Below are 26,683 nucleotides of genomic sequence, written 5' to 3'. Positions count from 1 at the left end.
GACACGGTCGAATGCCTTCTCCAAGTCCACAAAGCACATGTAGACTAGTTGGGCAAACTCCCATGCACCCTCAAGAACCCTGCCGAGAGTATAGAGCTGGTCCACAGTTCCACGACCAGGACGAAAACCACACTGTTCCTCCTGAATCCGAGGTTCGACTATCCGGCGAAGCCTCCTCTCCAGTACACCTGAATAAACCTTACCGGGAAGGCTGAGGAGTGTGATCCCACGATAGTTGGAGCACACCCTCCGGTCCCCCTTCTTAAAGAGAGGGACCACCACCCCGGTCTGCCAATCCAGAGGTACCGCCCCCGATGTCCACGCGATGCTGCAGAGTCTTGTCAACCAAGACAGCCCCACAGCATCCAGAGCCTTAAGGAACTCCGGGCGGATCTCATCCACCCCCGGGGCCTTGCCGCCGAGGAGCTTTTTAACTACCTCAGCGACCTCAGCCCCAGAAATAGGAGAGTCCACTACAGATTCCCCGGGCACCGCTTCCTCAAAGAAAGACGTGTTGGTGGGATTGAGGAGGTCTTCGAAGTATTCCCTCCACCGATCCACAACATCCGCAGTCGAAGTCAGCAGAACACCATCCGCACCATACACGGTGTTGATAGTGCACTGCTTCCCCTTCCTGAGGCGCCGTATGGTGGTCCAGAATCGCTTCGAAGCCGTCCGGAAGTCGTTTTCCATGGCTTCCCCGAACTCTTCCCATGTCCGAGTTTTTGCCTCCGCGACCGCTAAAGCTGCACACCGCTTGGCCCGTCGGTACCCGTCCACTGCCTCCGGAGTCCTATGAGCCAAAAGAACCCGATAGGACTCCTTCTTCAGCTTGACGGCATCCCTCACTGCTGGTGTCCACCAACGGGTTCTGGGATTACCGCCACGACAGGCACCAACAACCTTGCGGCCACAGCTCCGATCAGCCGCCTCGACAATAGAGGTTCGGAACATGGTCCACTCGGACTCAATGTCCCGCACCTCCCTCGTGACATGTTCAAAGTTCTCCCGGAGGTGTGAATTGAAACACTCTCTGACAGGAGACTCTGCCAGACGTTCCCAGCAGACCCTCACAATGCGCTTGGGCCTGCCAGGTCTGTCTGGCATCCTCCCCCACCATCGCAGCCAACTCACCACCAGGTGGTGATCGGTAGAAAGTTCCGCCCCTCTCTTCACCCGAGTGTCCAAAACATAAGGCCGCAAATCCGATGACACAACTACAAAGTCGATCATGGAACTGCGGCCTAGGGTGTCCTGGTGCCAAGTGCACATATGGACACCCTTATGTTTGAACATGGTGTTTGTTATCGACAAACTGTGACGAGCACAAAAGTCCAATAACAAAACACCACTCGGGTTCAGATCCGGGCGACCATTCTTCCCAATCACGCCTCTCCAGGTTTCACTGTCGTTGCCAACATGAGCGTTGAAGTCTCCCAGTAGGACAAGGGAATCACCCGGAGGAGCACTTTCCAGTACTCCCTCGAGTGTACCCAAAAAGGGTGGGTACTCTGAACTGCTGTTTGGTGCGTAAGCACAAACAACAGTCAGGACCCGTCCCCCCACCCGAAGGCGAAGGGAAGCTACCCTCTCGTCCACTGGGTTGAACTCAAACGTACAGGCTTTGAGCCGGGGGGCAACCAGAATTGCCACCCCAGCCCGTAGCCTCTCACTGCCGGCAACGCCAGAGTGGAAGAGGGTCCAGTCCCTCTCGAGAGAACTGGTTCCAGAGCCCTTGCTGTGCGTCGAGGTGAGTCCGACTATATCCAGCCGGAACTTCTCTACCTCGCGCACTAGCTCAGGCTCCTTCCCCCCCAGTGAGGTGACGTTCCACGTCCCAAGAGCTAGCTTCTGTAGCCGAGGATCGGACCGCCAAGTGCCCTGCCTTCGGCTGCCGCCCAGCTCACAATGCACCCGACCTCTATGGCCCCTGCTATGAGTGGTGAGCCCATTGGAGGGATGACCCACGTTGCCTCTTCGGGCTGTGCCCGGCCGGGCCCCATGGGAACAGGCCCGACCACCAGGCGCTCGCCATCGTGCCCCAACTCCGGGCCTGGCTCCAGAGCGGGGCCCCGGTGACCCACGTCCGGGCGAGGGAAATCTGGGTTCATTTCGTTGTAATTCCATAGAAGTCTTTGAGGATGGATTCTGAATCGCACAACATGAACGATTCGATTCGTATTCGAATCAATTTTTCCCCACACCCCTAATATATACACACATTACTGTAACATATTATTTTCAAGCCTCCCTATATATATCATTATGATATTACAGTTAGTACAAAAATGGGGCTGCTCAACTTTTGACAAGATCAATAAAGTTTGATCATATTACGCCTGTACTGGCTCACCTGCACTGGCTTCTTCTGCACTTAAGATGCGACTTTAAGGTTTTACTACTTACGTATAAAATACTACACGGTCTAGCTCCATCCTATCTTGCCGATTGTATTGTACCATATGTCCCGGCAAGAAATCTGTGTTCAAAGAACTCCGGCTTATTAGTGATTCCCAAAGCCCAAAAAAAGTCTGCGGGCTATAGAGCGTTTTCCGTTCGGGCTCCAGTACTTTGGAATGCCCTCCCGGTAACAGTTCGAGATGCCACCTCAGTAGAAGCATTTAAGTCTCATCCTAAAACTAATTTGTATGCTCTAGCCTTTAAATAAATTACTTTTTAGACCAGTTGATCTGTTGTCTCTCATTTCAGCTCCGTCCCCCTCTCCTGCGTGGGGAGGTTACCAGGTGACCACAGATCAGCCACCACGGGTGAAACGCTAGCTGTTCAAAGTCAGGACCCAGGATGGACCACTCCTCTTTGCATCGGTTGGTTACGTCTCTGCGCTGCTGACTTGCCTTCATTCAAGAGGATTCCCTGCTGGCCTAACAATGGACTGAAATCGGGACCTGGGGTGGACCACTCCTGATGCATCAGTCGGTGACGTCTATGCGCCCTGACGTGTCTACATGCAAGAGGATCCCCTGCAGGCCCCACTATGGACTGGACTTTCACATTATTAAACCTATCCACTCAGCATCCGTTGCACCGAACACCCAGGGGCGGATCCCCACATTAATAAATAAATAAATGATAAATGGGTTGTACTTGTATAGCGCTTTTCTACCTTCAAGGTACTCAAAGCGCTTTGACACTACTTCCACATTTACCCATTCACACACACATTCACACACTGATGGAGGGAGCTGCCATGCAAGGCGCCAACCAGCACCCATCAGGAGCAAGGGTGAAGTGTCTTGCTCAGGACACAACGGACGTGACGAGGTTGGTACTAGGTGGGATTTGAACCAGGGACCCTCGGGTTGCGCACAGCCACTCCACCACCGCGCCACGCCGTCCCTTTTTAGCGGTCCCTTCTAAGGTTTCTCAATGTTCCCATTGGGTTGAGGGTTTTTGTTGCCCTGATGTGGGATCTGAGCCTAGAATATCATTGTGGTTTGTGCAGCCCTTTGAGACATTTCTGATAAAGGGATGTACAAACCCCGTTTCCATATGAGTTGGGAAATTGTGTTAGACGTAAATATAAACGGAATACAATGATTTGCAAATCCTTTTTAACCCATATTCAATTGAATGCACTACAAAGACAAAATATTTGATGTTTTTGCAAATAATAATCAACTTAGAATTTCAGGGCTGCAAAATGTGCCAAAGTAGTTGGGAAAGGGCATGTTCACCACTGTGTTACATCACCTTTTCTTTTAACAACACTCAATAAACGTTTGGAAACTGAGGAAACTAAATGTTGAAGCTTTGAAAGTGGAATTCTTTCCCATTCTTGTTTTATGTAGAGCTTCAGTCGTTCAACAGTCCGGGGTCTCCGCTGTCGTATTTTACGCTTCATAATGCGCCACAAATTTTCGATGAGAGACAGGTCTGGACTGCAGGCGGGCCAGGAAAGTACCCCCACTCTTTTTTTTACGAAGCCACGCTGTTGTAACACATGCTGAATGTGGCTTGGCATGGTCTTGCTGAAATAAGCAGGGGCGTCCATGAAAAAGACGGCGCTTATATGGCAGCAGATGTTGTTCCAAAAGCTGTATGTACCTTTCAGCATTAATGGTGCCTTCACAGATGTGTAAGTTACTCATGCCTTGGGCACTAATGCATCCCCATACCATCACAGATGCTGGCTTTTGAACTTTGCGTCGATAGCAGTCTGGATGGTTCGCTTCCCCTTTGGTCCGGATGACACGATGTCGAATATTTCCAAAAACTATTTGAAATGTGGACTCGTCAGACCACAGAACACTTTTCCACTTTGCATCAGTCCATCTTAGATGATCTCAGGCCCAGAAAAGCCAGCAGCGTTTCTGGATGTTGTTGATAAATGGCTTTCGCTTTGCATAGTAGAGCTTTAACTTGAACTTACAGATGTAGCGACCAACTGTATATAGTGACAGTACTTTTCTGAAGTGTTCCTGAGCCCATGTGGTGAAATCCTTTAAAGATTGATGTCGGTCATTCAGTGTTGGTTTCCGGCCATGCCGCTTACGTGGGGATACACCCCTACCAGGAGGATCGTCATACTCGTTCGAGTGACCGCCAATGATGATACTTTTTATCGCCTGTCATTTATAAAACATGATAACTTCGGGGAGCTTTAGATTGCTAGAGTAATGAGAAATTTGACTGGTCCTGCAGGAGAAAATGCTTAATTGTTTGCCTTTAGTTTGACATTATTTTTTAATTGTGTCTGATTTGAGAAAACAAGTAGGAAGTTTTTCATAGTCTGATGGCGAACAAATGGAGAATGTGAACGTATGTTCCTTCCATCACTGCGACTGGAGTTCTACTCTCTACATGTGTGAATGTCATCATATCCAAACACGGAGCTGAAGCCTTCGGCAGATAGCTTTTCAAACATCTGCTCTCAACATAAGACTAGACATGCAAAAGAGTGTACATGCTGTACAGTACATGCATATCTTGTTACATTGCTGGATCTGCCACAGTATTGCAGGAACAAACGCCACAGATGGACAAACAATATGGTGCAGCAGAAATTAAAGATGAATAAAAATAGCCACTCTTTGGCTGGTTCACCTGCCGATATTTCAAGGCCTACTGAAATGAGATTTTCTTATTCAAACGGGGATAGCAGGTCAATTCTATGTGTCGTACTTGATCATTTGGCGATATTGCCATATTTTTGCTGAAAGGATTTAATAGAGAACATCGACGATAAAGTTTGCAACTTTTGGTCTCTAATAAAAAAAGCCTTGCCTGTACCGGAAGTAGCAGACGATGTGCGTGTGACGTCACGGGTTGTGGAGCTCCTCACATCCTCACATTGTTTGTAATCATGGCCACCAGCAGCGAGAGCGATTCGGACCGAGAAAGCGACGATTCCCTCATTAATTTGAGCGAGGATGAAAGATTTGTGGATGAGGAAAGTGAGAGTGGAGGAATAGGAAAAATATAAAAATACATTTAAAAAAGACTAGGGCAGTGGGAGCAATTCAGATGTTATTAGACACATTTACTAGTGTAGCCGAGTGTCCTGGGTTTGCCTATACAGTGTAATTATATAATAAAATAATAAATGGGAGACATTAGAGCAGGTCTGGTAGCCACCGCTTTTTTAATGTGACCTCCTTTTAACCTCTCTCTCCACAACCACACACCCTACGTCACAGCCCCACGGCAACTCTGAAAGGACAAACTCCTCCTCCTCACACTCTCCGTTAACTTGGGACAACCTGAACTGTTTGTTACACTAGGATAATTCTGGAAAATCCCTTATCTGCTCATTGTGTTACTAGTGTTTTAGTGAGATTATATAGTCGTACCTGAAAGTCGGAGGGGTGTGGTGACTGCCAGTGTCTCAGAGGGAAGCAACGTTTCTCGACGAGGCAAGGCAGCCGGGCTGAGATCCCCCCCCCCACCCCCCTCCTCCACGGTGTAAGCATCTGACGGTCGAGGGCGGCCGGTAGTAGGAGGCAAGAGAGTCCGCAGCTGCAGAAGGAATGAGGCAAACTCTCCGCTCATGTCTACGGTAAGAGCCTACTTAATACCACCATTTTCTCACCGAAACCTGCCAGTTGACATGTGGTAGGGAACCATGTTCGCTTGATCGCTCTGTTCCATAGTAAAGCTTCACCGTCAGCTTTCGGGAATGTAAACAAGGAAACACCGGCTGTGTTGCTAAAGGCAGCCGCAATACACCGCTTCCTACCTACATCTTTCTTCTTTGACGTCTCCATTATTAATTGAACAAATCGCAAAAGATTCAGCAACACAGATGTCCAGAATACTGTGTAATTATGCGATTAACGCAGACGACTTATAGCTGGGATCGGTACTGGATCAGAATGTCCGCTACAATCCGTCACGTCACGTGCACGCGTCACAGACTGAGTGGTCGGTAGAAGTGGGTTTCAGTAGGCCTTTAAGACAGTTAAAGGCCTACTGAAACCCACTACAGACTACCTTTTACTCTCTTAAAGGAGGAGCTCCACAACCCGTGACGTCACGCGCACATCGTTTGCTACTTCCGGCACAGGCAAGGCTTTTTTTTTAGCGACCAAAAGTTAGAAACTTCATCGTCGATGTTCTCTACTAAATCCTTTCAGCAAAAATATGGCAATATTGTGAAATGATCAAGTATGACACATAGAATGGACCTGATATCTCCGTTTAAATAGGAAAATCTAATTTCAGTAGGCCTTTAATACAACTCAAGTGATGTTATTAATTAATGATGAACAAGGTCAAAGCTGTGCTGGTTCGCAAACCAAACAGTACATGTTTTTCAGCCATGGTCCGTATGGGCCGCAGTGGTACTCAGGTGTAATACAATTTTACACCATTGGTGGCGGTAATGACAATCTCAAACAAACAGAAGAAGTGTGGAGCTAGAATCTTAGGAAAGTCTTTAGGCGCAAAAACGATGACTAAAGTGGTGAAGCTGTATTTTCATTTGCACTTGATTTTTATCGACAGTTTATTTAAGCAACATTATTATTATTAATAAAATATTCATAGTTAATTTACCTGCACTGGCTTCCTGTGCACTTAAGATGTGACTTTAAGGTTTTACTACTTACGTATAAAATACTACACGGTCTAGCTCCATCCTATCTTGCTGATTGTATTGTACCATATGTCCCGGCAAGAAATCTGCGTTCAAAGGACTCCGGCTTATTAGTGATTCCCAAAGCCCAAAAAAAGTCTGCGGGCTATAGAGCGTTTTCATTTCGGGCTCCAGTACTCTGGAATGCCCTCCCGGTAACAGTTCGAGATGCCACCTCAGTAGAAGCATTTAAGTCTCACCTTAAAACTCATTTGTATACTCTAGCCTTTAAATAGACTCCCTTTTTAGACCAGTTGATCTGCCGTTTCTTTTCTTTTTCTTCTTTGTCCCACTCTCCCTTGTGGAGGGGGTCCGGTCTGATCCGGTGGCCATGTACTGCTTGCCTGTGTATCGGCTGGGGACATCTCCGCGCTGCTGATCCGCCTCCGCTTGGGATGGTTTCCTGCTGGCTCCGCTGTGAACGGGACTCTCGCTGCTGTGTTGGATCCGCTTTGGACTGGACTCTCGCGACTGTGTTGGATCCATTATGGATTGAACTTTCACAGTATCATGTTAGACCCGCTCGACATCCATTGCTTTCCTCCTCTCCAAGGTTCTCATAGTCATCATTGTCACCGACGTCCCACTGGGTGTGAGTTTTCCTTGCCCTTATGTGGGCCTACCGAGGATGTCGTAGTGGTTTGTGCAGCCCTTTGAGACACTAGTGATTTAGGGCTATATAAGTAAACATTGATTGATTGATTGATTGATAGTTATAATGTATCTTTTTTAGCACTGCATAACTGTATGTAATTGTATTTATCTAAATGTTGTCTTTATGAGTCCCTTCTTTTGCAGTACATTTGATTAGTATTTATTTTTGTAATCAGCCTCACCTAAGCCATGATAATGATATTTGTGATTATTTACATGGTTCTTTATCATTTGACAAGATGTATTCTGGTAAACTGTAAGACTAACATCAAGATGAAGATTACTTTGTCAGTGTTAATATTTGAGTGGCCTCTTTATATTGGAAAAGTTGGGTCAAAAATGTTTAAGAACCCCTGTTTTAGGTCTTACTGGGTATTAAATCACTCGTAAATGATACAGAAATTCTGCAATTTTGTAAAGCAAATGATTTAGAAGGGGCAGCACGGTGGAAGAGGGGTTAGTGCATCTGAGTAGTCCTGGGTTCAATCCCGGGCTCTGGATCTTTCTGTGTGCAGTTTGCATGTTCTTCCCGTGACTGCGTGGGTTCCCTCCGGGTACTCCGGCTTCTTCCCAGCTGCAAAAACATGCACCTGGGGGATAGGTTGATTGGCAACACTAAAATAGTCCCTAGTGTGTGAGTGTGAATGTTGTCTGTGTTGGCCCTGTGATGAGGTGGCGACTTGTCCCGGGTGTACCCCGACTTCCGCCCGAATGCAGCTGAGATAGGCAGCGGCGACCCCAAAAGGGACAAGCGGTAAAAAATGGATGGATGGGACGAACTGAACTGAACTGTTCGAAATAAACTGAAACTGGATGGATTTGATGAACTGGACTCCCACTTCCAAAGACATGCACCTGGGGATAGGTTGATTGGCAACACTAAATTGGCCCTAGTGTGTGAATGTGAGTGTGAATGTTGTCTGTCTATCTGTGTTGGCCCTGCGATGAGGTGGCGACTTGTCCGAGGTGTACCCCGCCTTCCGCCCGATTGTAGCTGAGATAGGCGCCAGCGCCCCCCGCGACCCCGACCGGGAATAAGCGGCAGAAAATGGATGGATGGATGGATGGACTATATTTCAAATGAGAGTTAAGGACGACTGAGACATGGAACAACACTGCACTCTCTTGGTAGACTTTAGCAATGTTTTACTTTGGGACATTGATTTATTTTATATTGTACATGTATACATATATATGTGTGTATATATATATATACTATATATATATACACATATATATACTGTATATATGTATGTATGTATATATATATATATGTGTGTATATATATATATACTGTATATATGTATGTATGTATATATATATATGTGTGTATATATATATATATATACATACATACATATATACAGTATATATATATATACACACATATATATATATATATGTGTATATACAGTATGTGGGCTTCACGGTAAGTGCGTCTGCCTCACAATACGAAGATCCTGCAGTCCTGGGTTCAATCCCAGGCTTGGGATCTTTCTGTGTGGAGTTTGCATGTTCTCTCTGTGAATGCGTGGGTTCCCTCCGGGTACTCCGGCTTCCTCCCACCTCCAAAGACATGCACCTGGGGATAGGTTGATTGGCAACACTAAATTGGCCCTAATGTGTGAATGTGAGTGTGAATGTTGTCTGTCTATCTGTGTTGGCCCTGCGATGAGGTGGCGACTTGTCCAGGGTGTGTACACCGCCTTCCGCCCGATTGTAGCTGAGGTAAGCGCCAGCGCCCCTCGACACCCCAAAAAATGGGATAAGCGGTAGAAGATGGATGGATGGATGGATATATGTATATATCCATCCATCCATTTTCTACCGCTTATTCCATTTGGGGTATTTTGTGCCTATCTCAGCTACTATCAGGCGGAAGGCGGGTGTATATATATATATATATATATATAAATATTTATCGCGCACTAACTGACTGAAAGAGCGCGCACTAGCCACTAATGATGTCACATTATCGATGAGAAAATGCATTTTTTGACAATATGATTTGCCTGACCGGCTATAGGAACCACCGAGAGTAACAAGAGTAAAATGGATTAGAAAGGACGGATTAAAAAAAATAAAATTAAACTAAATAACTATAATTTTTTTAATTTGGGACCTCCTGCGGGCCGGATTTTGGACACTGGCGGACCGTATCCGGCCCGCCGGCCGTAGTTTGAGAACCCTAAACTACTGTTTTCTAACAGTAGATATGTGTTCCCTTTTAGCCACCACACTCAATACTGTTGAGTGTGGTGAGTAAAAGAGAACCCATATCTACTGTTAGAAACCTTACGTCTCGTAAATATCTGACAATAAACGCCATGAGTGATGAAAAAGAGACAAGAACAAAAACATCCGCTTATTCGCCAAGGAATGCGCGTGGTTGTAGTCACACGACACGCCGGCCGCCCGCCGTTGTCCGTCAATGTGAATTCTCATCGCGTGGTCCCCGCTCGCCCGCGTCGCGCCGTCGCGCAAAAGCAGCGCCCCCCGCCTCATAATGCGCCACAGCCTCTCCGCTTAGCTTCGTCGGCTAGAAGAAAGCTAGCTCGCGGCTCACTGGTCGAACGCCCGCGCTCGCCCAAAAGGACGACCTAAGTAATCAATTTGACAGATTTTACACGAACGCAAAGGCATTTTGCTCGTAAGGGTCGTGGTGAGTATTTTGTTCCCAGCTATTTTTTTTTATTTTTCCTTCCTTTTTCCTTTCTTTTTGGATTTTTTTTGACGGTCAGCGATGCTTTTTCTATCCGGCGAGTGGGGCAGCTAACATAGAGCTAGACGCTCGCCCCCCCGCCCCCACCCTAAAAAAAAAAAAAAAAAAAAAGGCTGTTTGTGGGTTTTATCAAAACACGACGCTTTGGATGCATCCGTTTCTTCCAGTTTTGCAAGTTTGCGTAGGTTGATTTTTCAGAAGAACTACCTTTGACTGGACTGATGGGGGAGGAGGGTTTTGGCAGGCTTTTTAGACGACCCAACAAGCTAAGTTAGCTATTAGCTATCGTCCGCAGTATTAGTTCAAACTGCGCCCCGACCCAGGTGACGTCACTGATTATCGACGACACAACGCAGACTTTTGATACTTTTTTTTTTTTTTTTTTTTTTTGGAGGATTCGTGAAGCTGATCTGTTTACTTTGCATTTTTAGCTCTGGCTAACATTAGCCGCCTGTTGGCCTCCAGTGCGGGCGAGTAGGGCCTGTAATTCACTTTAAGGCCTGGTGGTGGCGCTCTGTGGCGAGTGGTTTCGGTCATTTTTCTTACCTGGTTTTGCTTTTCTTGCTCAGACTGAACAGTCGGGTTATTTTTCGCTGTTTTTCCTGCCACGATGACGAGGGATTTTTGTTTTTTCTGATTTTGTATGGACTGCCAGTCTTGTTGCAGAACACCTCACTCATTTAATGATTAAAAACCTGTTTAACCGAAAGAGTATGATGGTGGTTTATATTAAATATATTAAAGTCACCCCTTCTCTACCTCCACTATTCTTTTCAACTTGACACTTAAACACCACATCAGTTAAAGGCCTACTGAAACCCACTACTACCGACCATCCAGTCTGATAGTTTATATATCAATGATGAAATATTAACATTCCAATACGGCCGGTTTACTTTACTAGATTACAATTTTAAATTTCTCACGGAGTTTCTTGTTGAAAACGTCTCGGAACGATGACGCGCGTTTGTGACGTCTCGGCTTGTAGTGGATATATTAGCCCAGCACCACAAACAGCAAAAGTCCTCTCTTTTCATCGCATAATTACACAGTAATTGGGACAACTGTGTTGCTGAATCTTTTGCAATTTGTTCAATAAATAATGGAAACTATAAAGAATAATGCTGTTGGTGGAAAACGGTGGATTGCAGCTGCCTTTAGCACCGAAACACAACCGGTGTTTCTTTGTTTGTTGTGAAGCTTTAACACGGAGCGGTCAAGCGAACATGTTTCTCTACGTCAACCAGCACGTTTTTGGATGGGAAAATTGTGATAATAAGTCTGCTCTTACTGGAGACAGTGGATTATGCGACCCTATCCTGCAGCTCAAAAAGGCAGCTGTGATCTTGGCTCCTCTGCTTCTCTCAGAGACACTGGCGTTCACCGAAGCCATCCGACTTTCAGGTATGACTTTATAATCTCACTAAAACACTATTAAAACAATAAGCAGATAAGGGATCTTCCAGAATTATCCTAGTAAATGTGTCTAATTACATCTATAACGCTCACACTGCCTCCGCCTGCAGCCGTCGTCATTTCAGTAGGCCTTTAAAGGCCTACTGAAATTAGATTTTCTTATTTAAACGAGGATAGCAGGTCCATTCTATGTGTCATACTTGATCATTTTGCGATATTGCCATATTTTTGCTGAAAGGATTTAGTAGAGAACATCGATGATAAGGTTTGCAACTTTTGGTCGCTTATAAGAAGGTCTTGCCTGTACCGGAAGTAGCAGACGATGAGGATGTGACGTCACTAGTTGTAGGGCTCCTCACATCCTCACATTGTTTATAATCATAGCCACCAGCAGCAAGAGCGATTCGGACCAAGACAGCGACGATTTCCCCATTATTTTAAGCGAGGATGAAAGATTCGTGAATGAGGATAGTGAGAGTGAACGACTAGAAGAAAAAAAAAAAGACGAGGCCAGTGGGAGCCATTCAGATGTTATTAGACACATTTACAAGGATAATTCTGGAAAATCCTTTACCTGCTTATTGTGTTACTAGTGTTTTAGTGAGATTTTAAAGTCATACCTGAAAGTCGGAGGGCTGAATGGTGACCGCCATTGTCTCTGGTGGAAGCCATGGAGGAGCCAAGAAAGTCGCAGCTGCCTCTTTGACAGCTTCAGGAGGACGCAAGCTCCGCTCATGTCTCCAGTAAGAGCCGACTTATTACCACAATTTTCTCACCGAAACCTGCCGGTTGACATGTGGTAGGGAAACATGTTCGCTTGACCGCTCTGTTCCATATTAAAGCTTCACAGCAAACAAAGAAACACTGGCTGAGTTTTTGTCGCTGAAGGCAGCTGCAATCCACCGCTTTCCACCAACAGCATTCTTCTTTGTAGTATCCATTATTAATTGAACAAATTGCAAAAGATTCAGCAACACAGATGTCCAGAATACTGTGTAATTATGCGATTAAATCGGACGACTATTAGCCGTGAGTGGTGCTGGGATAAAATGTCCGCTACAACCAATAACGTCACAAGCACGCGTCAACATAAGCGTCATCATTTCTGCGACATTTTCAACAGGACACTTCGCGGGAAATTTCAAATTGCAATTTAGTAAACTAAACCGGCCGTATTGGCATGTGTTGCAATGTTAAGATTTAACCATTGATATATAAACTATCAGACTGCGTGGTCGGTAGTAGTGGGTTTCAGTAGGCCTTTAATAGTCAAGAACTTCAGTGTGAAATCCCGCATGCAAACCTATTTCTGTGCCAAATAAAATACGATACTTTCGTTTTAGAGCAGCACGGTGGAAGAGGAGTTAGGGCGTCTGCCTCACAATACGAAGTTCCTAAGTAGTCCTGGTTCAATCCCGGGCTCGGGATCTTTCTGTGTGGAGTTTGCATGTTCTCCCCGTGACTGCGTGGGTTCCCTGCGGGTACTCCGGCTTCTTCCCACCTCCAAAAACATGCACCTGGGGATAGGTTGATTGGCAACACTAAATTGGCCCTAGTGTGTGAGTTTCGTCCGTCTATCTGTGTTGGCCCTGCGATGAGGTGGCGACTTGTCCAGGGTGTACCCCGCCTTCCGCCCGAATGCAGCTGAGATAGGCACCAGCAACCCCAAAAGGGGCGAGCGGTAGAAAATGGACGGACTTTCATTTAAAAGCTGTTCACATGCACGACTTTCCAAACATAGTTCCTTATCTCCAGTAAGAGTAATCCACTCCTACATCCAACTTAACAGCTGTAATTAATCTGTCATTATTTGCTTTTTTAGGGGTTTTCCCTCTGTCATTTGATAATGGCACACTGACTAATAATGCATGCCTGTTTTAATTCCTTGAACTCTTACCAAAAGCCAATGACGCACATAAAGACAAAAATTGTTTAATGGAATTTATTGTGTCGAAATACTTGTTCAGCCACCTGCAATCAACTTCCTTGTGACGCCCGTGTGATTAATAGATTAGTGACTTCAACTCTAGGTTTTTTTTTTTTGGGCAGATAATTACAACAAAAGGGCCTTTTACAGTAGAACACTTTTAAATGATAACATCATTGTTATTCTTTTAGTTTGTCCATACATCAGCCACCTCTTTGGAGCATTAACAATGTAAGTGTTTGCCAGTGGTATCTAACAGTTCTGTCCAAATGCCCAAAACATTAGTTGGTAAAAAAGGAGGATATGTGCGGATATGTTAAATGTTTCAAACACAGGTAGTTCACAACTGTTACGACGACAAAGGTCCAAACCCCAAGTGTGCATCAGTGTTATTCAACTGGCAGCTCGGTAGCCAAATCCTGCCCGGGAATGACACCATATTGACCCCAAGGTTCAGTTTAAAACATCGGCAACAAACCTCGATCCATCTGTTTTTTATTAAATTCCTCAAAACACTATAGTGGTCCTTTTGTATCATACCAATACAAACACAATGGCTTTGACATTTTCACCTTGCTAGCGAACAAAACACTGGGTTCCAAACTTGCAATTTACATAACTGAGACGTTTCTCAAGTCACTTTTTTAACTTCTGTCCTTTTTGGCAGTTACACATCTTTTTCGTAATGTAATTTATGTACAGAGAGTGTTGTGAAGCTTGTTTCCTTCACATGCAGTGTAGTTATTGGTCCAACTTGTTTAGTTACACTAGGTGTGTTCCTCAAGGTTCCATTTTAGTTCCTATAGTTCATCTTTTGGGCTATTCAAATGGTGACCCGCAAGTTCAGTTTACAAAACTTGTGAAAGGCCCATATTTCTGCAGAAAATTCATAAAAACACTGCAGTACTGTCATAGAGATGATCTTTGACTAGCTTTTTTGCAGAAGGTTTGATTGATTGATTTAAACTTTCATTAGTAGATTGCACAGTTAAGTACATATTCCGTACAATTGACCACTAAATGGTAACACCCGAATAAGTTTTTCAACTTGTTTAAGTCGGGGTCCACTTTAATCAATTTATGGTAAAGATCCTTAAACAGCAGAGCGCCCATGTAATTCTGACAAAACATGTAGACCATAATCAAATGTCTGCTGTAGATGATGCTGGTCCTTAGCTTTTTTGGAAATGTGGACCTCAAAACAATTAAGTTGTAAATCACTTGTATACATTGTGTCACATGACTTGTACAAGTTTTTACAGTAGTAAGCCTTACAAGTTTTTCTAATTTCTAAATAAGTTTTTCAATAAACTATTGTATTAGACAAAATAGGTTTTATGGACATTCATAATAAGATATTTAATATATATACAGGCAGTTTTAAATTACATTTTTACTTTTGTCCAGAACATTTAACCCCCGTGTAGAGCAACATTGTTTTTTTTAAAGTAGAACTCCCTTTTAAAAATATATTATGGAGAAGGTGCAGGAAGGTGTTCACAGAGCAATCCTTCACGTTTGTGGCCTGTTAATGAACCCTTGTGATGTTATTTAATTATGTTCATATTGTACTGACCTTATATGTATGCAGTTCAAAGTCCCATTTCAGGTTTTATGCCTACTGTCCAGGGGTGTAACGGTACGTGTATTAGTATTGAACCGTTTCGTTACGGGGGTTTCGGTCCGGTTCGGTGGTCTACCGAACGAGTTTCCACACAAACATATTAAGTAGCCGCCTATGCTAAAGTCTTAATAAGCTGCTCCGCTCAGTTCTGCCTGTGTCTCCCACACAGCACCCAACATTGTCCCGCCCATACAACCATCTGATTGGTTACACGCAAAGCGGTTACGGCCAATCAGAAGTGCGTATTCACAGCGATAAGAGCCAATCAGCTGTGCGTGTGTTACGACAGTAAAGCCCTTTCTGTTATTTCACTTTACCTTTTTCTGTGTTGATTGAGCTGTGTTGAAGCAGCAAAAAAGGACATGATGTTAAATGAAGAGTTTCTGTCTGTGATAGTTGATATAATAATGTAACTGCATTATAAAGCCTACATGAACTCCATGGTGTTCAGGGATGAATAGTCTCTCCTATTGCTATTGTACAAATTTTTTCAGCTATAGTTACATTAATCATTAGTAATGTAGCAGCCTAGTTTTGAATGGCAGGGTCCCTGTTATCACATGTTGATACAAATATAACATTTACATAATAAAAATCAACTACAGGCTTCCCAAATGCTGTAATAAATTAAGCATGATGAGTTGACTTGAAATTGTTTAATGGTGCACTTTTAATACGTAGTAGAAAGAAAAGTTTTGTCATTTTATTTAATCTGAGCAAAAACCTGAGGCAGTTTAATGTTGATTAACGTGGGCAGAATTATTATAGTGTTCCCAATGTTAAAAGGATATAGCCATTGTTTACAAATTTGGTAAATAAATAACCAAAAAATGTATATTTTGTTGTTTTCTTACTGTACCGAAAATTAACCGAACCGTGACCTCTAAACCGAGTCTCGTACCGAACCGACATTTTTGTGTACCGTTACATCCCTACTATTGTCACATGTATTTCTCCAAAATTTACCCCTTAACAAATCTAAGGAAAAACAAACGCTTTAATTAGGTGAGAGGTCTTTTGTAACATCATATGATTATGATTTGAAGTCCCAACTTGCACCACTTGTTTTCCAATTTACATCAAAAGAGATTCAAAAGACGATTTTGGATAGGGGAGGGTGGACAAACACTTTGTAGTTCTCCACACAGACATCACCAATTGTTGGCCTGACCCGCCTGTTACACTGTTTTACTGGCTTTCCTTCGTCTAACCGTTTAAATCATGTAAATGTCGCCCCACAATCACTTGTCTCTTGGTTATTGTTCCACTGTATCTAATGTACTGTAACTGTCGGGCCCCAGTAGATGTCAAACATACATGTAGATAGCTAGAAAATGTGATGCTAGCGCCATTGTACTACAAACACTAGCCTCCTCCTCCCCTCTTACTAAGATGGCTGGTTCTTGGACGATTTTTGTTACTAGCCACTAATCCCCACCCCTGCACACACTCCACACAGGTAAGAAGACTTGCTGCGACATAACCCTGCTTAGCTTGACTGAGGTGTTGTTTTCTGTCGCCTCAGTAAAAATCGCGAGGGGCGAAGGTGAAGGTCGAGACACCAGCCCAAACTGAGCCCAGCCCCCCCAGTGTCAGACTGACGACTACCCTGCACACAGACGCTATGGAGTGAGTCATGACTGTTCCAAACAAACCCACCACCCCACACCTTCTTCTTCCTCCACCACCCCCTCTCTATCCTCCCTGTCGGTTGGTGGAACAGAGGAGGGGGAGTAGGTCACTCACTCTTGATGTTTGCAATGTGGGCCCTCAAAATCTGGAAATCTGGCAAATGCCTCACCTTTACCTGGTGAGGTGGGGCGGCTGCGACGGGAAAATGCAAATCTTAAAATAACAACACACGTCAGTCTTGTGTTTTAATCTGAGGTTAAAATGATTATTAGAATTAAAATTGATTGCTTTTCATGCTATTCTCAAAGCGATATCCTCTCGCTTCATGTTGCAAATGTTAGGAATATTTCCCCATGCCCAGCAATGTATTCCAATTCAACTTCTAAGATGTTTACCATTTTTTCCACACATAATGTTTCTTTACACAACTGCAGAGAATATCAGGCATCTATAAGAGGTAGTTGGTGTGCTTATTGGAGATTAGGGTTTAGTCATGGTGTTTGTTTGAGGTGTGGCATTCATTTCCCGGCCATTAATTGGGGCAAGGAAGCATAGATAGTGGTTTTCTTTCTTAGTCAACAAGCATTTATGTTTATATTATTTACCAGCAACCTAAATTGTCACATGACCCTATCCGACATTTGTCTACTTAATGGACTGCACTTGTAAATCGTTTGCTTGTACACTGAGAACACAGTCCTAATAATTTAGTATGTATTTATTGTGTGTTATTTAATGTCCAGCATTATGATGCTGGACATTAAATTGATTAATGACAAATTCCTTTTCTTTGCAGGTGTTGTGCTGAACTAGCAACTGCCACCTAGTGGTCCTTCTTTTAATTGTACTATTCACTGTTTAGCTGCACGCCATGTCTCCTTTAGAAGCAATGACTCATGGGGTGGGGGGGCCTCCTAGTCATTTCCTAATCAATCGCTTACTGACTTAAAGGGATGTAACAATAATCTGTATAATGATACACCGCGGTAAAACTCCCAACTGTTAGTTTCTTCCATTTTAAATTGAAATTATCGTAAAACCGTGATTGATAACCTCACTTTGCTCATTTACTGGAGATGTAAGCTGGCGCTAGCTTCTGTAAATGCTAACAAATACAGGAGACATTAACTCCTTTCCCCATTACATACTCCAATCTAAACTTCTGTAAACACATTGCTGTTTGAACATATAAGCTTCCGAATTGTACACTTTAAATCGACAGGCTGTGCATGATGTATACTTGAAGGAATAATAACACGAGGTGCACTGGCGTGATGTCATGAACTGGAAGTTAGTGACCCTAACACCTGTTTTTTCTTTATCATTAAAAAAATACTAAAAGCTTCACAAGTTAAAACTGAATAAGATAAACATATTCAAACACTATAACAATAACGATATTTAATGGGTCTTCTGCCAAGAAAGTATATTGATTTTTTTTTTACTTTATAAATATGTGTTTAAATAAAGCTTGGTTAAAATATTTCAATTTGTATAAGTACTTTTTGAGCACATTCAGCAATACAGTGATACATGATCATTTTGGTCACAACAACCATTAGACACCTACTGGCTTAAAATAGTCAATAAATTGTATTGTTTGGTTTAAATGACTTTGGTCGTTTTTGCCCAATCTTGCCGCTGAAAAATGTGGAACCTGCTTGAGTCGATCTCGTCTACGTCAGCAAAATGTCTTATTGTTAATATTGACCAATTTTTTCCTAACTCCCATCCACCGCGTTCTTATTACTGAAGTACCCGCCTAAAGAGGCTGTCTTGTGCTATGGTTTGAACAAGCTGCTTAAAATCCCACCTCTTTCCTGATCCAACCATATAAGTTACTGCCTACCAGTACACACGCACGCAACTAAAGGATAATGCTATGTAATAAAAGCAGTGTTTGCAAAAGCACATGGTTCCACTCACAATTTGACCATAAGTCTAGCAACCAAACCATCCGTTTTTTTTAAATCCTCTCCTTCTTTTTTGTATACTTCTAAAAAAACTGCTGTGATTGACAGCCTCAATGTCGAAAAGTCCTTTTATTTGGCTCATACGGCAGCTCTTACAAGTCAAACCTGTAATTGTGACAAACGTCGACATTTACAGTGTTTTGTAAGTTTGTTTTCTTAAACGACTGTTGGTAACCTATGCTTGCCCTTGGTGGTGCTCTTAGATCTTTGCTTTAAGAAAATGTCATTTTAAAATGGTGACATACTGCACCTTACATTTGATGTTTTAAACAGGGGTGCCCATTTTTGTGGGCATGAAATATGAGAGGTAAAGATGTCATTTTCATGAAAAATGGGTCCTTTTATGTGGGATAATTTCTTCACTATCACGAAGCAGTGTGAAACTGCGACAAATACAGTCTCAACATTTGCACACAGTGGCTCTCTGGTCAGTGCAAAGTAAGCTTCAAAATAAAAGTATGGTAGTATTAATCTGAGTTCTACATCAGCAACTAAAAAGTGTGCACATTTATTTTTTGGATTGCTTGCCACAGGAAGAAATATATGTGCATGCGCAAAAACTGGATTGTCAATGTCATCAAATTACAGCCAAATCAGCGCAGCAGCTCTGTTAGATTTAGGCATAAAATGCAAGAAGATCATGTCAACAAACATTCTTCACAATCACTCATTCTTAGGTCTCTGGACAGAGATAGAAGTAAAAGTGCGAACAATGGATAGTTTTGCTTTCAGTTATGTTAACCGCTTATTTCCAAGGGGGGCGTACACATAACCGGGGTTCACTATAACGCCAACACACCTTCCTTGCTAAATGGAGATAAGATATAGGAGAAAGTCTGACGGCCCCCCTGTGAGTCTTCATCTTAAGAATTTTCCTTCACTTCTATGAGGACATCGGTACTGATGTGCTTTATCCCTCCATTTCAGCCAGGAGGCGAAGTTAATCCGGATGGGCTGGTGTCATGGCGGTTTGTGGCTAACTGTTCATGTGTTGTTGTGTGTCTGTTCCCACCAGTCGTTCGCCCACCACCGCCAGCCTCATGGCCGCCAGCAACGTCACCAACAAGACGGACCAGCGCTCGCTCAACTCACGGGTCTTCATCGGCAACCTCAACACCCTGATGGTCACCAAGGCTGACGTGGAGGCCATCTTCTCAAAGTACGGCAAAATTGTGGGTTGCTCCGTGCACAAGGGCTACGCTTTTGTGCAGTACGCCAATGAGAGGAATGCCCGCTCTGCCGTCACTGGGGAGGATGGGCGGATAATTGTCGGACAAGTGCTTGGTAAGGCATCCTTATTCGCACAGGTTGTATTTCGTAAGTGTCTGCCTGTGCATAGTTCAATAAAGTTTGTCCTCCAGAATGTCTGTCATGCCAGGCTTAGTGTTTAAATTGTGTAGAAGGCTCATGATCTCTTTTTGCTTTAGACATCAACCTGGCCGGAGAACCCAAACCGCACCGGTCCAAAACCACCAAGCGTTCAGCTGGAGACATGTACAGGTTAGTCACCGTGATCTCATTTTGTAACTCTTGAGTTTTGCATTGCACTTCTCAGTAGGGCTGGGTGATATATGGATATACTCGATATATCGCGGGTTTGTCTCTGTGGGATATAGAAAATGACTATATCGTGATATTCGTGTATATGTTTTCACGCAGTTGCTTTTAGCTGCGGGCATTACACTGCATGCGTTTCCCACTCTTTCTTGTCTCGCCTTCTCACAGAGACATAAACAAGCGCACTGTCTTACACACGTCACACGCCCTCCCCGAGCAGAGAGGTAGTACATGGGTAACATTAGCCGTGATGCTAACGGTGCGTTGCGAGTGGTAAAACGAGAAAGAAGATGCAAATCTGGTAACAAATGAAGGAAGAATTAATTCCCAAGAAAAACAGCACTGGGTGCATCGTCTGGCGGTGGTTTGGCTTCAAACGGGAATATGTTGAACAATTATGCGGCAAAAGCGTTGTTACAAAAAGTAGCAGCACTGCTAATTTGTAGCATCATTTGAAAAGTCAGAATGAAGAGTGCTTGAAACTGAGTGTCAACATTTCGGTTCTGTGCCACACCCACAAAATGCCGAAGCAACAATTTTTCATATCAACACTGTATGAAAAAAAAAAATCAACAGAAGGAGATTACGTCCGCAGGAACCTACCACCAAACGAAGGACATATACACACTGTTTGATTTCATATTATGAAGCTCATTTTTATTTGACAGTTTTTGAAATATCTTTTGTGACATCATGCACAAAAGTGCACTTTATTTGTTAACTATTGTACTGGCGTTCTGTACAAAAAGTGCACTTTAATTAAGTGTTGTTTTGATATGTCATCTTAGTGACATCATGCACAAAAGTGCACTCATAGCCTGTTTTAAAAATGTCTCTGACAATCTTGCACTTTCTGTTTTGGAAATGACATGAATGTTTGTACCACTGCTTAATAACTGTTTAATAAATACAGTCTTGCTAAATTGACTTAGTTGGGATTTCCCTCCCTGCATGAGAGTTTAAAAATTGAGCATATATTAATGCAGTATGAACTGGAATGTTTTAATGTAGACGCATAGAATCATCATACTGCTGTGATTATATGCATCAAGTGTTCTTTCAAGGCTAGGGCAAAATAATGCAATGTATATCGTGACATGGCCCAAAAATATCAAGATATTAATAAAAGGCCATATCGCCCAGCCCTACTTCTCAGTCTACGTAATTTTTATTTTTCCCCTCACAGCAGTTCTTCCTTCGACCTGGACTATGATTTCCAGAGAGACTACTATGACAAGTGAGTAGCCTGTCGGGTCACACACAGCCTTCATCACACTGACTAGCGTTTCTCACCAAAGCCTGCTTCTGTTGTGTTGTTGTACTCTCCAGAATGTACTCGTACCCGTCCCGCGTCCCCGCACCCCCTCCACCCCTGTCTCGCGCCGTGATCCCGTCCAAGCGCCCGCGGGTCAGCCTTAGCGGCGGTGGGAGCAGCCGGCGGACCAAGAGCAGCTTCTCCTCGTCCTCCAAGAGCAGCCAGAGGGCCTACTCGTCCAGAAGTAGTAAGTCGTTTGCATGCCAGGCTGGCTCCGATGTGATTGATGATCACACTCTTGGTGTGCCTGCTTGTGCCGCCCTGCTTAACCGAGCACTTCTAACACTTTTCCTGCAGTCAAAGTGGACGATCTGCAGACCATAAAGCGCGAGTTGACTCAGATTAAAAGCAAGGTGGACGACCTTCTGGATAGCCTGGAGCGCATGGAGAAGGACCACAGCAAGAAGTCAGGTACGAGTGTAAATAGTACCCTAGATTGAAGGACACACATTTCCTTTCTACAATTAATGTCAGGAGTGTCCAAAGTGCAATCCGGGGGCCATTGTCGCTCCCTCGGTATATTCCAAAATTAATTATTACGATGTATCAAATAATGCTGTCGAATGATTCATTTATTCAGATTAATCCTACTTGCGATTAATAATGATTAATCACAGGTTATTACTTGCATAAATGTAATTAATGTTAGAAAGACCCTAGTATTTGACATAACAAACTTGCAATTTTATTGTCAACATGTCATCCAGGAACATTTCAAAAAAGTATTACTTAAATGCATGTTTATTTGCTTTAAACTTGGTAACATTCTTATCTCGAGTCCATTCAGGGTGTATTTTGAAGTGAGATTTTCCAGCGAGCACAACAGTTGCAGTCTTCTCACTCATCTTTGCACTGACATGCATTGACCGTATAACCTTTCTGTTAACCATCTGCGGGTAGGGTAAAGGAGCATATATGGTCAAAATAAATTGCGTGACTAATCTGTGTATATGTTGTACATGTTTAGTGCGGTACTCGTTGCGGTTAAGTCATTATTTTTGACTTTCCTAAAATAGAATAAATTGTTAATCGTAACACAAAGCTAAAATGTGCATGATTTGTTCAGATACTTGAGCATATATTGACCTACATTGGATTGCTTTTATCATCTCCCATCTATCCATCCATTTTCTACCCTTGTCTCTTTTGGGGTCGCGGGGGGCGCTGGTGCCTATATCAGCTACAATCGGGCGGAAGGCGGAATACACCCTGGACAAGTTGCCACCTCATCGCAGGGCCAACACAGATAGACAGACAACATTCGCACTCACATTAACACACTAAGGCCAATTTAGTGTTGCCAATCAACTTATCCCCAGGTGCATGTTTTTGGAGGTGGCAGGAAGCCGGAGTACCTGGAGGGAACCCACGCAATCACGGGGAGAACATGCAAACTCCACACAGAAATATCCCGAGGCCGGGATTGAACCCAGGACTAATCAGGACCTTCGTATTGTAAGGCAGATTCACTAACCCCAGTTCCACCACCATGCTGCCCTTTTTATCATCTTACATGTACAAAATACTTCCCAATTTTTCTGTTTGCATAAAGTTTGGTTTATGCTGTCAGAAACTTTCCAGCAAGGGGGGCATACTGAAAATAAAATAATTGAAGGGCAATTTTGATCATTAAACATTTTCAAAACGGGCTGAAATCAATCGCTGCAGATGTAATCTGACAAAGAACTGCTTTTATTTTATAGAGGACAAGAGTATTATTTGTGTCATTGGTAATAACATAATTACTTTTTGTCGTTGCATTATACCTTTTTGCTTTTTGTTTTTCTTTTTTTTTTTACTTTTGGAAATTTTGGCCACAAGTGCGATCTAATAAAACTGGTAAAACAATAACATTTCAGATACCATTTTCTGATGTCTTGTCAAGGGTCAATACCTCTGAAAGTAAGCGTGGATATATTGAGTAGTCAGATTGCAGATAGACTGCAAAAATTGAGCGTAGTCACCATGATGTCATCGAATAATGTGCTATGATATGATTAAGGTTTTTCTGCTCAACAGGCTTGTAGGGATGAACGTGGGTGTGTGTGCACAATCTCGATCAAAAGTTTACATACACTTGTAAAGAACATAATGTCATGGCTGTATTGGGTTTCCAATACTTTCTACAACTCTTATTTTTTTGTGATAGAGTGATTGGAGCACATACTTGTTGGTCACAAAAAACATTCATGAAGTTTGGTTCTTTTAAATTTTGCCAAATCTGCTGAGTCAAAAGTGTACACACAGTTATGTTAATATTTGCTTACATGTCCCTTGGCAAGTTTCACTGCAATAAGGTGCTTTTGGTAGCCATCCACAAGCTTCTGGTTGAATATTTGACCACTCCGCTTGAAAAAATTGAGGTAGTTCAGCTAAATTTTTTGGTTTTCTGACATGGACTTGTTTCTTCAGCATTGTCCACACATTTAAGTCAGGACTTTGGGAAGGCCATTCTAAAACCTGAATTCTAGCCTAATTTAGCCATTCCTTTACCACTGTTGACGTGTGTTTGGGGTCACTGTCCTGTTGGAACACCCAACTGCGCCCAAGGCCCAAACTTTGGGCTGATGATTTTAGGTTGTCTTGAATAATTTGGAGGTAATCCTCCTTTTTCATTGCCCCATTTAAAGAACCAGTTCCATTCGCAGCAAAACAGGCCCAGAGCTTAATACTACCAACACCATGCTTGATGGTGGGAATAGTGTTCCTGGGATTAAAGGCTTCACTTTTTCTCCTCCAAACATATTGCTGGATGTTGTGGCATATTCTCTCTCTCTCTCTTTCTATATTTATTTGCTGTATGTTGTGGTATATATATATATACCGTATTTCTCGGAGTAAGTCGCAGTTTTTTTCATAGTTTGGCCAAGGGTGCGACTTATACTCAGGAGCAACTTATGTGTGAAATTATTAACACATTACCGTAAAATATCAAAATATATTATTTATCTCATTCACATAAGAGACTAGACATATAAGATTTCATGGGATTTAACGATTAGGAGTGCCAGATTGTTTGGAAAACGTATAGCATGTTCTATATGTTATAGTTATTTGAATGACTCTTACCATAATATGTTATGTTAACATACCAGGCACCTTCTCAGTTGGTTATTTATGCGTCATATAACGTACACTTATTCAGCCTGTTGTTCACTATTCTTTTTTTTTAATTGCCTTTCAAATGTCTATTCTTTGTGTAGGGTTTTATCAAATAGATTTCCCCAAAACATGCGACTTAAACTCCAGTTGGACTTATATATGTTTTTTTCCTTCTTTATTATGCATTATTGGCACATGCAATTTATACACCGGAGCGACTTATACTCCGAAAAATACGGTGTGTGTATGTATGTGTGTGTGTATGTATATATATATATATATATATATAATATAATATAATATTTTTACTGTAACCATCAGCTGGTTATATTTTGGTTTGGCTTTGATGTTCCAACTTGTACCGTGCCTGTGATTAACGAGGTGTGTCTGGGGAAGCGTAGACTCACATAAACGAAAGTGTTTGCACGGGTTGTAGAACCTGTTGGAATCGTGTCTTTTATCATATCATTGGTAATAAAAGTTAAGAATAGCGTCAGACTTTGCATGTTTTTTTTCCTGCAAGCTACAATATATTATTTTCATTTGTTTTCAAGTAAAAAAAAATAATCTACTTGTTTTGTGGCGCACCACATTCAATTACATTAAGGGGAAACCCGAGATTGTCAAGCCGTATTTTTTATCAACGCATAACTATTTGTGTGTGGATTGCAGGCGACACCAGCATGTCGCCAGATATCAGTGTCTTGTGTGCACTTAGTTGAGCATGGGGGTGGTAGCGTGCATGAGAGCTGCCAGCATTGTTGGGAGCTGCGGTTCGCTGAGGTAAAGGTGAATGCCTACATATACTGTGACATCACAAACGGAAACTTGTGTTTGTATCCAACAGACAAGACTATAAAAGCGGAGCCCGGAGAAGTGACTTCTCCCCCTCACTCGAGCAGCAAGAAAGACGAGGCCATAAAGAGGGACAGGGAAACTCCGGACCTCAACGACTCGGATGAGGACGATGAGGATGATGACGACGACGAAGAGGAAGGAGACCTGCTGGAGGAAGATGAAGAGGAGGTATGGACGGACCAGTATTATCACTCTTCATTGAAGAGACCTGTCTAAGAAATGTTCTGTTGATGTTTTTTTTTTGCAGGTGAAGAGCCACGGCGAGGAAGAGGAAGAGGAGGAGGAGGAAGGTGAGCACGTGGACGGAGACGACGATGCCGACAGCATCAACGGCGAAGATGACTCGTAGGTCCCGCCCCCGTCGCCGCTTCTAGTATGACTTCAGTTTTAATATTCATAGTGTAGATACAAAGAGGAGGAAAAAAAAAACACTGCAGACGTGCACGGAAACCAGCATGGCGCGCACACAAAAAAACACACACACACACAGACACAGAGTTATCAAAGCGTCATTCGTGGCCGGTTGCACCGCTGTGACAGGAATAACTTGCTATAGACTCTTAGCGCGTCTCAACTGACAGCTGGACGGACTCTACTTGTGCAGTTTGTTGTTCTTTTGTTTGCATTTCTTTTAGCTAGTAGTCCACATCCCTATTCCTATGCCCCCAACAGCTTCTGGCATCCTTCAGTTGCTTTGAAACCTTGTGTATGTCGTTTTTTTTTTATATACTATTCCCCTTCTGTTTTACTGTAAAGGAATAAATTGCAATAAAATATTGAAATGAAGGAAGTTTGGGTTTTGAGTTTCAA

General features: G+C 43.1%; 1 protein-coding gene and 1 long non-coding RNA gene across 5 annotated transcripts in view; both read left to right on the top strand.

Moving 5' to 3' along the window:
• LOC133567931 (uncharacterized) overlaps window positions 1–3,672 on the top strand; it is a 49,524-nt gene extending 45,852 nt beyond the window's left edge. The window contains exon 6 of the long non-coding RNA XR_009809508.1: window positions 2,710–3,672. This is a non-coding gene — a long non-coding RNA (uncharacterized LOC133567931). The remainder of the gene's footprint in view (window positions 1–2,709) is intronic.
• Window positions 3,673–10,245: 6,573 nt separating this feature from the next.
• Window positions 10,246–26,659, top strand: LOC133567927 (heterogeneous nuclear ribonucleoprotein C-like). Of its 4 annotated transcripts, none has more exons than XM_061919551.1 (9): window positions 10,246–10,409; window positions 16,962–17,065; window positions 20,057–20,325; window positions 20,469–20,541; window positions 21,788–21,835; window positions 21,928–22,100; window positions 22,211–22,324; window positions 25,863–26,041; window positions 26,121–26,659. In XM_061919551.1, exons 2-9 carry the CDS (start codon window positions 17,061–17,063, stop codon window positions 26,220–26,222), a joined length of 963 nt encoding a protein of 320 aa, XP_061775535.1. In that variant the 5' UTR covers window positions 10,246–10,409; window positions 16,962–17,060; the 3' UTR covers window positions 26,223–26,659. The 4 variants fall into 4 exon arrangements, with proteins under 4 accessions (XP_061775535.1, XP_061775533.1, XP_061775536.1 ...); XM_061919549.1 differs by having other exon boundaries at window positions 21,785–21,835; XM_061919550.1 differs by lacking the exon at window positions 10,246–10,409 and adding an exon at window positions 13,182–16,895 and having other exon boundaries at window positions 21,785–21,835.
• Window positions 26,660–26,683: the final 24 nt, after the last annotated feature.

The sequence above is a fragment of the Nerophis ophidion genome, linkage group LG14, assembly GCF_033978795.1.
Source record: "Nerophis ophidion isolate RoL-2023_Sa linkage group LG14, RoL_Noph_v1.0, whole genome shotgun sequence".
NCBI lineage: Eukaryota > Metazoa > Chordata > Actinopteri > Syngnathiformes > Syngnathidae > Nerophis > Nerophis ophidion.
Note: the sequence above shows the minus strand (reverse complement) of the source record. Positions and strands in the feature narration are given on the sequence as shown.